The following is a 14,835-nucleotide window of genomic DNA, read 5'->3' as shown; positions in this document are numbered from 1 at the left end:
ATGGGCAGGGTAATAGTAGAAAGACATAAATATAGGCAATAAAATTAGATCTGAATATAAAAGACAAATAAACAGTGTAAAAAAAGGTGCCCTATCGGTTATATAATACGTTACAAAGAATATAGGCAATACAAATGTTGAATCTGAATATATATTATGAGTAAGAGTAAAAGTAAACAGTATACACACGGTGCAGTATACACAACATGCAGTATACACACGGTGCAGTAAACACAAGGTGCAGTACACACAACATGCAGTATACACAAGGTGCAGTATACACAACATGCAGTATACACAAGGTGCAGTATACACACGGTGCAGTAAACACAAGGTGCAGTACACACAAGGTGCAGTATACACAAGGTGCAGTATACACAAGGTGCAGTATACACACGGTGCAGTAAACACAAGGTACAGTATACACAAGGTGCAGTATACACAAGGTGCAGTATACACAACATGCAGTATACACAAGGTGCAGTATACACACGGTGCAGTAAACACAAGGTGCAGTATACACAAGGTGCAGTATACACAAGGTGCAGTATACACAAGGTGCAGTAAACACAAGGTGCAGTATACACAAGGTGCAGTATACACAAGGTGCAGTATACACAAGGTGCAGTAAACACAAGGTGCAGTAAACACAAGGTGCAGTATACACAAGGTGCAGTAAACACAAGGTGCAGTATACACAAGGTGCAGTATACACAAGGTGCAGTATACACAAGGTGCAGTATAGACACAAGGTGCAGTATACACAAGGTGCAGTATACACAAGGTGCAGTATACACAAGGTGCAGTATACACAACGTGCAGTATACACAAGGTGCAGTATACACAAGGTGCAGTATACACAAGGTGCAGTATACACAAGGTGCAGTATACACAAGGTGCACTATACACAAGGTGCAGTATACACAAGGTGCAGTATACACAACGTGCAGTATACACAAGGTGCAGTATACACAAGGTGCAGTATACACAAGGTGCAGTACACACAAGGTGCAGTATATACAAGGTGCAGTATACACAAGGTGCAGTATACACAAGGTGCAGTACACACAAGGTGCAGTATATACAAGGTGCAGTACACACAAGGTACAGTATACACAAGGTGCAGTATACACAAGGTGCAGTAAACACAAGGTGCAGTATACACAAAGTGCAGTATACACAAGGTGCAGTATACACAACGTGCAGTATACACAAGGTGCAGTATACACAAAGTGCAGTATACACAACATGCAGTATACACAACATGCAGTATACACAACATGCAGTACACACAAGGTGCAGTATACACAACGTGCAGTATACACAAGGTGCAGTATACACAAGGTGCAGTATACACAAAGTGCAGTAAACACAAGGTGCAGTATACACAAGGTGCAGTAGACACAAGGTGCAGTATACACAAGGTGCAGTATACACAAGGTGCAGTATACACAAGGTGCAGTAAACACAAGGTGCAGTAAACACAAGGTGCAGTATACACAACATGCAGTATACACACGGTGCAGTAAACACAAGGTGCAGTATACACAACATGCAGTATACACAAGGTGCAGTATACACAAGGTGCAGTATACACAAGGTGCAGTATACACACGGTGCAGTATACACACGGTGCAGTAAACACAAGGTGCAGTACACACAAGGTACAGTACACACAAGGTGCAGTACACACAAGGTGCAGTATACACAAGGTGCAGTAAACACAAGGTGCAGTATACACTAGGTGCAGTATACACAAGGTGCAGTATACACAAGGTGCAGTACACACAAGGTGCTGTATACACAAGGTGCAGTAGACACAAGGTGCAGTATACACAAGGTGCAGTAGACACAAGGTGCAGTATACACAAGGTGCAGTATACACAAGGTGCAGTATACACAGGTGCAGTATACACAAGGTACAGTATACACAACGTGCAGTATACACAAGGTGCAGTATACACAAGGTGCAGTATACAGTACCCTAACGGCCCGTGCAGTATACAGTACCCTAACGGTCCGTGCAGTATACAGTACCCTAACACAACGTGCAGTATACAGTACCCTAACGGCCCGTGCAGTATACAGTACCCTAACGGTCCGTGCAGTATACAGTACCCTAACGGCCCGTGCAGTATACAGTACCCTAACGGTCCGTGCAGTATACAGTACCCTAACACAACGTGCAGTATACAGTACCCTAACGGTCCGTGCAGTATACAGTACCCTAACACAACGTGCAGTATACAGTACCCTAACGGCCCGTGCAGTATACAGTACCCTAACACAACGTGCAGTATACAGTACCCTAACGGCCCGTGCAGTATACAGTACCCTAACACAACGTGCAGTATACAGTACCCTAACACAACGTGCAGTATACAGTACCCTAACGGTCCGTGCAGTATACAGTACCCTAACACAACGTGCAGTATACAGTACCCTAACACAACGTGCAGTATACAGTACCCTAACACAACGTGCAGTATACAGTACCCTAACACAACGTGCAGTATACAGTACCCTAACGGCCCGTGCAGTATACAGTACCCTAACGGCCCGTGCAGTATACAGTACCCTAACGGTCCGTGCAGTATACAGTACCCTAACGGTCCGTGCAGTATACAGTACCCTAACGGCCCGTGCAGTATACAGTACCCTAACGGGGCCCGTGCAGTATACAGTACCCTAACACAACGTGCAGTATACAGTACCCTAACGGGGCCCGTGCAGTATACAGTACCCTAACGGTCCGTGCAGTATACAGTACCCTAACGGTCCGTGCAGTATACAGTACCCTAACGGTCCGTGCAGTATACACAAGGTGCAGTAGACACAAGGTGCAGTATACACAAGGTGCAGTATACACAGGTGCAGTATACACAAGGTACAGTATACACAAGGTGCAGTATACACAACGTGCAGTATACAGTACCCTAACGGCCCGTGCAGTATACAGTACCCTAACGGTCCGTGCAGTATACAGTACCCTAACGGTCCGTGCAGTATACAGTACCCTAACGGTCCGTGCAGTATACAGTACCCTAACGGCCCGTGCAGTATACAGTACCCTAACGGTCCGTGCAGTATACAGTACCCTAACACAACGTGCAGTATACAGTACCCTAACACAACGTGCAGTATACAGTACCCTAACACAACGTGCAGTATACAGTACCCTAACGGCCCGTGCAGTATACAGTACCCTAACGGTCCGTGCAGTATACAGTACCCTAACACAACGTGCAGTATACAGTACCCTAACGGTCCGTGCAGTATACAGTACCCTAACGGTCCGTGCAGTATACAGTACCCTAACGGCCCGTGCAGTATACAGTACCCTAACGGTCCGTGCAGTATACAGTACCCTAACACAACGTGCAGTATACAGTACCCTAACACAACGTGCAGTATACAGTACCCTAACACAACGTGCAGTATACAGTACCCTAACGGTCCGTGCAGTATACAGTACCCTAACACAACGTGCAGTATACAGTACCCTAACACAACGTGCAGTATACAGTACCCTAACACAACGTGCAGTATACAGTACCCTAACACAACGTGCAGTATACAGTACCCTAACGGTCCGTGCAGTATACAGTACCCTAACACAACGTGCAGTATACAGTACCCTAACACAACGTGCAGTATACAGTACCCTAACGGTCTGTGCAGTATACAGTACCCTAACACAATGTGCAGTATACAGTACCCTAACGGTCCGTGCAGTATACAGTACCCTAACGGGGCCCGTGCAGTATACAGTACCTTAACGGCCTGTGCAGTATACAGTACCCTAACACAACGTGCAGTATACAGTACCCTAACGGCCCGTGCAGTATACAGTACCCTAACGGGGCCCGTGCAGTATACAGTACCCTAACGGCCCGTGCAGTATACAGTACCCTAACACAACGTGCAGTATACAGTACCCTAACGGTCCATGCAGTATACAGTACCCTAACGGTCCGTGCAGTATACAGTACCCTAACGGTCCATGCAGTATACAGTACCCTAACGGGGCCCGTGCAGTATACAGTACCCTAACACAACGTGCAGTATACAGTACCCTAACGGCCCGTGCAGTATACAGTACCCTAACGGTCCGTGCAGTATACAGTACCCTAACGGGGCCCGTGCAGTATACGGTACCCTAACGGGGCCCGTGCAGTATACAGTACCCTAACGGTCCGTGCAGTATACAGTACCCTAACGGTCCGTGCAGTATACAGTACCCTAACGGGGCCCGTGCAGTATACAGTACCCTAACGGCCCGTGCAGTATACAGTACCCTAACGGGGCCCGTGCAGTATACAGTACCCTAACACAACGTGCAGTATACAGTACCCTAACGGCCCGTGCAGTATACAGTACCCTAACGGTCCGTGCAGTATACAGTACCCTAACGGCCCGTGCAGTATACAGTACCCTAACACAATGTGCAGTATACAGTACCCTAACGGTCCGTGCAGTATACAGTACCCTAACACAATGTGCAGTATACAGTACCCTAACACAACGTGCAGTATACAGTACCCTAACGGCCCGTGCAGTATACAGTACCCTAACACAACGTGCAGTATACAGTACCCTAACGGCCCGTGCAGTATACAGTACCCTAACACAACGTGCAGTATACAGTACCCTAACACAACGTGCAGTATACAGTACCCTAACACAACGTGCAGTATACAGTACCCTAACGGTCTGTGCAGTATACAGTACCCTAACACAACGTGCAGTATACAGTACCCTAACGGCCCGTGCAGTATACAGTACCCTAACGGTCCGTGCAGTATACAGTACCCTAACACAACGTGCAGTATACAGTACCCTAACGGCCCGTGCAGTATACAGTACCCTAACGGTCTGTGCAGTATACAGTACCCTAACACAACGTGCAGTATACAGTACCCTAACGGTCCGTGCAGGTTCCTATCCTAGAACCCACCAGAGCAGTGCTTCTCTCACCCTGAGCTCCACGGAGGAGGAGATCACAGGGGCTCAGCAGCCAAATGACCAGAGGTTTCATTTCAATATTATTTAATTTAATAGAATCCCAATTAGCAAATACATAAATGGTAATAAATGGACTGCATTTATATTATATCTCTTTTATCCAAAGCGCTTAGCAATTTTTCTGTTCCTCACATTCACCCTTTCACTCACACATTTACACACCGATGGCGGAGGCGACCGTGCAAGGTGACGACCTGCTCATCGGGAGCAGTTAGGGGGTTAAGTGTCTCGCTCAGGGACACTTCGACAAGCTGCCCACTGTCCAGGAGGAACGGGAATCGAACCGGGAACCTTCGGATTACCAGAGGACATGCTCTCCCCCCCGAGCCACTGTCGCCCCCCATATTATGTCTATATTACTAATAAGCATTGGAGGCTTTTAACCAGGGCCGGACTGGGGAAATCATTCAGGCCAGGAAATATAGTGCAAAATATAGCCCCAGTCAGGCCACTTTTTAAGCAGGGGGTCTGGGGGTCTCCCACCAGGATTTTTTTTGTTACAAAGATTTCATTTCCTGCATTCTGGTGCAGGATTTTTTTTTTATTTGTACCCTTTAAATGCCAGTGTTTGTGATGGCATCACAAATTATTGTTAAAAAACAGGCTAGCACATGTATGATTAGCAACAACACTGATTTTGATGGATTTTCTGTTTTTTTGTAATGTCAGATTGAAAAAAATACAATCTTTTATTCAACTTCAGTCCTGATCATAACACCACATATTCATTTTATAATTCTAACCCTTTAAATGCCAGTGTGTGTGATTGCATATATTTTTCTGGGGGGGATTATTACAGGCTAGCATGTGTCAATGATTAGCAAGTAGCAACAACAGTTTTTTGTAAGGGTCCCGCCTCCACCAATCACATGCGGCTCCCTTTGTGTGTGTGTGAGAGCAAGAGAGAGAGATTTTTTTTTAATTGAACCTTTATTTGACCAGGTAGTCACTTGAGATCAAACTTGTGTGAGTTGCAGTGATCTCCTGGTTGTTCCCCACCTAGGTTATCTAACTATTGCGCTGCTGCAACTAGAAACACTGGCCTGACCTGCTTCTAAGTTCAGTGCATACAAAAAAAATAATAACTAGACAATTCCGCGCGGGGGAAATTGTGAAAGTGTGGGTGACGCCTGTGCACCGCCGGCCAACGGGGGAGAGGGTCTCTCGCGAGTCTCTATGACAAACGGTTCAAAGGATTAAAAAATGGGGCGTGGCCTAAGGATCGGGGGAGTGGTCAACATAGACCAATGAAAGAGGATATCCCTACTGAGTGCAACGACACAACCCGCAAGTCGCATAGCACTATTACACTATTACACACTATTACACTATTACACTATTACATTACACTATTACACACTATTACACTATTACACACTATTACACACTATTACACTATTACACACTATTACACACTATTACACTATTACACTATTACACACTATTACACTATTACACTATTACACTATTACACACCATTACACACTATTACACACTATTACACTATTACACACTATTACACACTATTACACTATTACACACTATTACACACTATTACACTATTACACACTATTACACTATTACACACTATTACACACTATTACACTATTACACACTATTACACACTATTACACTATTACACACTATTACACTATTACACTATTACACACTATTACACTATTACACACTATTACACACTATTACACTATTACACACTATTACACTATTACACTATTACACACTATTACACTATTACACTATTACACACTATTACACACTATTACACTATTACACTATTACACACTATTACACTATTACACACTATTACACTATTACACTATTACACACTATTACACTATTACACACTATTACACTATTACACTATTACACACTATTACACTATTACACACTATTACACTATTACACACTATTACACTATTACACTATTACACTATTACACACTATTACACTATTACACACTATTACACTATTACACTATTACACACTATTACACTATTACACTATTACACACTATTACACTATTAAACTATTACACACTATTACACTATTACACACTATTACACTATTACACTATTACACACTATTACACTATTACACACTATTACACACTATTACACACTATTACACTATTACACTATTACACACTATTACACTATTACACACTATTACACTATTACACTATTACACACTATTACACTATTACACACTATTACACTATTACACACTATTACACACTATTACACTATTACACTAATACACACTAATACACACTAATACACTATTACACTATTACACACTTACCCTATTACACTATTACACACTATTACACTATTACACACTATTACACTTTTACACTATTACACACTATTACACTATTACACACTAATACACTATTACACTATTACACTATTACACACTATTACACTATTACACTATTACACACTATTACACTATTACACACTATTACACTATTACACTATTACACACTATTACACTATTACACACTATTACACTATTACACACTATTACACAATATTACACTATTACACTATTACACACTATTACACTATTACACTATTACACACTATTACACTATTACACACTATTACACTATTACACTATTACACAGAGTACAATGGCACAATCCGCAAGTCCCTACGACAAACGGTTCAAGAGATACACTGAGGGGGTGTGGCCTAAGGGGGCGTGGTCTAAGGATCAGTGGAGTGGTCAACATCGACCAATGAAAGGTGGTCAACATCGACCAATGGCACAATCCGCAAGTCTCTACAACAAACGGTTCAAGAGATACACTGAGGGGGTGTGGCCTAAGGGGGCGTGGTCTAAGGATCGGGGGAGTGGTCAACATCGACCAATGAAAGGTGGTCAACATGGACCAATGAAAAATGAAAGAGGATATCCCTACTGAGTACAATGGCACAATCCGCAAGTCTCTACGACAAACGGTTCAAGAGATACACTGAGGGGGTGTGGCCTAATGGGGCGTGGTCTAATGATCGGGGGAGTGGTCAACATCGACCAATGAAAGGTGGTCAACATGGACCAATGAAAAATGAAAGAGGATATCCCTACTGAGTACAATGACACAACCCACAAGACAGAGGGCGCTGTCCAGCAATTCAGTACTGCAACACAGTGATGGGCAATGATGGGTTAAGTGGATGATGTCATTGGCAGGTCAGCTCAGCCATGAGCCCTGAGCCTCACAGCTGTTAAGGCTGAACCAATCAGCCGTGAGCACAATGACTTGCATATTCTGAATTTTCTTTACATGACTGCATTGTCACGTTGATTAAAAGAAAACTATAAGAGATGAAGCGTTGTGACTCGCACAGAAGCACTACAATGAGTAGGTGAAGGGTTGTGTGCGATATTGTGGCATTCGTGCGATATTGTGGCACTCCTTCGGCGATCAGAACAGAAGGCTAAAAAATAGTGTGAAAAAAGAGATTTCTAGAGTGCGATTGCATGGCGGTCAATGGAGAGGAGAACCTTCAAACAAATGGTCGTCAGTTGAGATAGAAATGTCCAATTCCATTTATTTTTCTTTTGTGAGCGGGCTGACAGCCGTGTCATCGTTTTGATGTGTTTGTTTTATTTCTACGTCCAAAATTGAGATCACACTCGCAATTCACCCAAGGTAGGGGAAAAAAGATTATTTCAGCTGCTACACTCTAAATTGCAATGCATTTCCAATGGGGCCGAAATTTTACCGTTTGAAGTCGATTCGTAGCCAGACGGTGCGGTGAAACTTTACGAGTTCGAAGACCGCTGTTGCCATAGGCAAGCCGCTCGTTTTGATACCTTTCACGTGTATGGGGCGCGAACGCTCTGGCACGAGTGGTGTTTGGAAAATTCGGTGGATCTCGCACTCTAAATTGCAATGCATTGCCGAAATTTTACCGTTTAAAGTCGATTCGTAGCCAGACGGTGCGGTGAAACTTTACGAGTTTGAAGACCGCTGTTGCCATAGGCAAGCCGCTCGTTTTGATACATTTCACGTGTATGGGGCGCGAACGCTCTGGCACGAGTGGTGTTTGGAAAATTCGGTGGATCTCGCACTCTAAATTGCAATGCATTTCCGAAATGTTACCGTTTAAAGTCGATTCGTGCGGTTCGATTCGTGCGGTGAAACTTTACGAGTTAGAATACCGCTGTTGCCATAGGCAAGCCGCTCGTTCTGATACCTTTCACGTGTATGGGGCGCGAACGCTCTGGCACGAGTGGTGTTTGCAAAATCGGTGGAATAAAGAAAGAATAAAAAGACGTACAATAACTACAGTGTGGGTGGCAACCTGGCTTCGCCAGGTCACCCACACTAATAATAATAATAATAATAATAATAATAATAATAATAATAATAATAATAATAATAATAATAATAATAATAATAATAATAATAATAATAATAATAATAATAATAATAATAATAATAATAATAATAATAATAATAATAATAATAATAATAATAATAATAATAATAACTGTATTTGTATAGCACTTTTCATACAGAAGTTGCAGTTCAAAGTGCTTCACAGCAGTAAAAAATACAGGCATAAGCGAGCATAAAAAAGATAGAGAGGTAGCAAGGTAAGGTAAAAGTGGAAGATTTTTTTGAAGATTTAGAGATGTTTAGTTTTTCAGCAAGGACCCAAATGAGGTTGAAGAACAATGGGGGGGTACACTTCCCAGGAAGTTTTTTGACTGAGAAAAATTGTGCAGAAGCTCAGACAATTGAATAATGTAATATTACCATGATAATGGAGCCTCTGATGTGTGGAGCCTGGCTGGACATTCAGGAAGGGAGTAGACCTGGGCTTGGACAGTGACGGGACAATGACACTGAAAGATGTTGTGGATGTAGCCGGGTCAGAGGAAGTGGCTTCTTTATTGGGGCTGAGGACAGCCTGTCACAACAGGGTCTGTCTGGACGATTGGACTGAAGCGCGGAGCATCGGGGAACAATACCTGTTGCAGGATTATTTCTGTGGAACGGAAGGTCCTGATGAAGGGGATCTATTTCATGCGCTGAATATAAAAACGGACACAAATGGACTGACGGGACCCTTCTTGGGTTGCTCATATGTTGTTCTTGATGAAATATTATGTGTTGAATGGACGCATGGATACTTTTTTTGTTTGGGTGGAGCTTCAATGTTTTTTTTGTTGTGTTGCAGAAGGACAGGTGTATTTAAAAAAAAATTATTGTGAGATCTCAGGTGGTTTTAAGTGTGATGGGGACACATGTTGCCCGATATAATGTGTAGTTAGTTATTTAATTGTATTGACACACGCATTGTAATGAGAATTATGTAAATAAATGTTTTTCTAAAATCAAATCTCTCCCTCTCTCTCTCTCTCTCTCTCTCTCTCTCTCTCTCTCTCTCTCTCTCTCTCTCTCTCTCACACACTCCACCTGCTAATCTGATCCAGGGGCCTGTCATCAATCAAGAGACCAATTGGAAACCAGCCAGTCATCCCAGCCATCAATCATATCACCAGTTGACCAATCGGAAGCCCTCCCCTTGTTTTAAAACCCATGTGGCACTTCCTGTTTCTCCTCTTCTTTTTGTCTCCGTTGCTGTTGGCTAAATGTAGGTATGTGACTTAGTTAGCCAACTTGGTAAAAGTGTCTGTGTGTGTTCTGTGTTGGGAATTGGAGCAGGTAAGGGGCCCAATACATTTGGTGCTACACGTAGGGATAGTATTGTCTAGGTCAGAAGTGATGCCACTCATTGTATGTTTTGGACATATGTTTGGTTAGGTAGTGAGGACTCAAGTAGTTTTTATTTGACCTTTTGTGTTTGTGTAGAGTTAGTTTTGTTTCGTTTGCCTCGGTTCATTCCTTTTGGCATCATTCAAGCTCCTTTTTCATACCCCCCCCTCCCCTTTCCCCTTGGGTTGTGTCTCAAATCCACCATTGTCATTGTATATTAGTCTGTGTTTTTGTTTGTATATATAAAGGCACAATATTATTTTCCTTCACTTAAACTTGTGGGCATTTTATTTTTCCTGTAAAATCATCCTTTTATTATTCACCCCTTCCCCTTGACATATGGGGTTGTAACATAAAATGGCGGCTCGTTCTTTTTGCTTTTGAGTTTGTCAACTCTTAATTGTGTTCTCTGAATAGTGATCATCTCCACTCAAGAAAGATGTACGCAGCTGTCACCACCTTCATCTTGTGTATGGGTGCCACCACCCTTGCAGACCACGACCAGCCTTGCCGTAAGGATGTTTGGTTTCAACTGTAATTTGTAATGCTTAGTTTGCTATATCTTGTATGTATACCAATGTTTATTTAACCTTAGCTACTTACAGCTATTTCAGTAACAGTAATGTATATCTTTTCTTTTAGATTCACCCAGTATGACCGGAATGTTGTGTGTGGTGAGTTTCCCTATTTGGAATTTCAAACCAGATATCAGTCTTGATCTTAAACTTTGTTTGTAATTCTTTTATCAAATTCCCTCTTTGTTTCAATGAATCAGTTCAACTTGAGGACTGGGAAACATGCAGGTGGTAATTATACGTACGATAATGTGGCCAAGAAGCTCCGGCTCAAATATACTGAGCCCTACAACGTCAACTTTACACTGAGTTTGGATGTGCTGATGTTTTTCAAAGAGGTAACACTTAAATATATATAAATACGCTTATGTATAAAACTGTGTATATCCACATATCTCTGTACATACCTGTATATAATCATTTTTACATATCTGTACAACTTACCTACTCTTACTAGTTACGCTGCTGGCCAGTAGCCTATGACTTACTGCCGTAGTGTCTTTATACAGTACCTGTATCACTGTACATATAAATGCTACAACTCTGTACATCTGATTAGCACTATTAATCAGTAGTATGAATTTATAAATATTATACCCAGTTTAATCACCTGTATATTACTCTGCGCTTTACTTTTACATTCGCACTCTAGTTGGATTCTTTTTGTTCTTGTGCTGTATGATCGAATTATTATATTTGTGTTGCTCAGAGATTCTGTCCTCTTATCCCCGGCAGGGGGTTTTCTATGTGATCGACGGCAGTAACCAGACCTGTGCGAAGAAATCTCTGCAGTCAGACCTGCATCCTCTGGAGATTCCCTCCGACGCCAATATGTCTGTCGAAATTAATTTAGGGAGTCCAACCATTGCAGAGGACGGGCTTAAACTCTCCATATGGACGGGGGCCGTTCCAGAGGCAAACGGTAAGACGAGGCACATTGTTTCATTCAGGTGAAACGCCACAAGAGTCACGTTTTAAGGTGAGTAACATTCATCAAAGGGCACTACGTTTGAATATTGTGTTTTATTCATAGTTAAAGTGATGTATAACGTTGATCCTCTAAATTGTTTTGAGTTTTTAATATACTGTGTCGGTATGTTAACTGCTTTTTAAAAACAAATTAAGCAATACAATTAATCGACTATGATTCTTTGTCTGGAGGTTTCAGATGCCAACAGACAAATTGATGGATTTCTGAGCTTCTCAGACAAGTGATGGGAGACTTGACAATAAATCAGTGAAACAGATCAGTGATGATAAATAATGTGTGTTTTTGTTTCTTTGTGGTGTTGTTTCAGCTACTTATTCCATGTCTGTAAGCGTGGGATGCTTGCCTCTCAGCACACTCTACATCTATGAAGGAAATGCACTCTCTATCAGGTTAGTTTTTTTATTATTATCACCAGGAATATTATTGGAACTTGGTTCCAGGATCTGCTGTGCTGCTGTAATACATTCAGTCCAGGAGAAACGGGTTGTATCGTCTGCCCCAATGGTAACGATATCATGCGTCTCTCACACAGCAACTTGAACACAGAGACTGGTATTAAGGACCCCGGTCTCCTCACCCTGCCACCTTTCTGCGAGGGCGTAGCTTTGGAGGATACGCCTGAAGGGACGGTGAACAGTTTCTACAACCTCTTCACCTAGAGGGAACCTCGCCAGCAGAAGAGCCAAACCTTATGGGAGCGGTCGACCAAACCCCATTTATAGACATGTCCCTCCTTCTTGAGTGTTTTGCATAATACCTTCGGAGCATCATATACATGCACTACCCTGTGAAGAGATGGAATGTGAATGAATAAATTGGCACTGCTTCAAAACCTGTAAATTATTAATCGAATGAGTTTCTTTTGTTACTCGTCAATCAACCAAGAAGTCTTCCTGTTTTTTGTATTTTCTTTGAAATTAAGATGAGATATTCCTTTATTGATCCCCTTGGGGAAATTCTGAGTCATTGCAGCCTGGAGGAGGGGGATACAGGTATGGGATAGAAGAAAGACATAAATATAGGCAATACAATTGAGGGTCTGCCTTATCAGTTATAATATGTTACAATAAACGGTATACACAATGTGCTTATTCCCTAAAGTCACTATCTTCAAAGACTCAGCCACATTTTTACTGTCTGTCTTTAACTAGTTTTGTGTTTACACTTGTTTTAGCGGATCTCAGCCTAATTTTATAGTTGTTGATGAAGATGTTTTGTCATTTGTATTCACCAGTGAGGAGAAAAAACTACCAATAAACACCCAAGCAGATTATAGCGTATATACAGGGGTGTAAAAAGTACCCACAAATTATACTTAAGTGAAAAAATCTCACTCAAGTAAAAGTCAAGAGTATGTGGCTAAAAAAAAGTCAAGTTTCTACTTTTAAATGTACTAAAGTAAAATAACGTTAACGTTAGTTCGGCCAGTGAAACAAATATAATAATTAAAATGGTTGGACCTGCGAGATTTGTACTTTGTAGGTCTGCATTTAAATGTAAGGAGTAAAGTGTTTTTTTCTCAAATGTAATTGAGTAAAAGTATACAAACCTAATAATGCTAGAGTAAAGTACAAATCCCCCAAAACAGTACTAAGTATTGTAACTAAGTACAATTACTCAAGTACTTTACACCCCTGCGTATATATTTATAAAAAATACGTCAAGATTCAAGAGGTTTTTGTCACATACACAAGACATGTAGTGAAATGAAGGTGGCCATGCCCGCCTTGATTGTGCAATGTGACATACACTGTCTTGTGTATGTGACTAAAACCTCTTGAATCTTGACGTATTTTTTATAAATATATATACGCTTGGTAGTTAATGTTTTATATAAAACAAGGTAAGTTAAGTCTGAAAATGGCGGAGTTTGTTATTGATATCGCTAAGCTGACCAGTCAGACAAATAGCCTATTTTTATGGTAGATGGAGCGATCAGTCAAGACAGGCATGTCCCGAGTCAAGTCACAAGTCAAGACTGACGAGTCCTAACCTTAAGTTTCGAGTCCTAAACAAGTCATAATGCGCGCTTCACCAAATGTAGTTTAACAGAGTAATAATATATTACACTTACACAATGTAATGCATGAATGGTTTTTAAAATGTGCATTACTTTCCAAATAAACTTCCAATAATTCCATGGAAATACATGGGTAGCCATAAGAAAGGCACATCAATATGACAACGAAAACAAAACTGCTGTCATATAGGCTAATTACAATAATTTAGTCAAAGGTCTGTTAAAAAAAGTGCGACTAAACTTAATACAAAAAACGTGCGACTGAACTTAATACAAAAAACAAGTAGTGCAAACAAAGAAGCAGCATTTTATCTTATTTTCCAAATAAAATGTATTTTCATTCAAAAGGTATCAATGAAACCCCTCCCCCATACCACACTAACCAATTCCTATTTTCTCTATCTGTCCAGTGTGCAATCCATTTCTTTGTTTATTTCTTTGCTATATTGCTTGTTGTATGTATATT

General features: G+C 41.4%; 1 protein-coding gene across 1 annotated transcript in view; it reads left to right on the top strand.

Moving 5' to 3' along the window:
- LOC311243459 (ependymin-1-like) overlaps window positions 1-13,008 on the top strand; it is a gene marked incomplete at both ends in the record, with an annotated part of 99,755 nt that extends 86,747 nt beyond the window's left edge. The window contains 6 exons of the mRNA XM_084332692.1: window positions 11,201-11,295; window positions 11,426-11,457; window positions 11,559-11,696; window positions 12,094-12,280; window positions 12,657-12,738; window positions 12,882-13,008. Of these exons, the coding sequence (XP_084188818.1) occupies window positions 11,201-11,295; window positions 11,426-11,457; window positions 11,559-11,696; window positions 12,094-12,280; window positions 12,657-12,738; window positions 12,882-13,008 (661 nt within the window). The remainder of the gene's footprint in view (window positions 1-11,200; window positions 11,296-11,425; window positions 11,458-11,558; window positions 11,697-12,093; window positions 12,281-12,656; window positions 12,739-12,881) is intronic.
- Window positions 13,009-14,835: the final 1,827 nt, after the last annotated feature.

The sequence above is a fragment of the Notolepis coatsorum genome (assembly GCF_963971535.1).
Source record: "Notolepis coatsorum genome assembly, chromosome: 17".
Taxonomy (NCBI): Eukaryota; Metazoa; Chordata; class Actinopteri; order Aulopiformes; family Paralepididae; genus Notolepis; species Notolepis coatsorum.
Note: the sequence above shows the minus strand (reverse complement) of the source record. Positions and strands in the feature narration are given on the sequence as shown.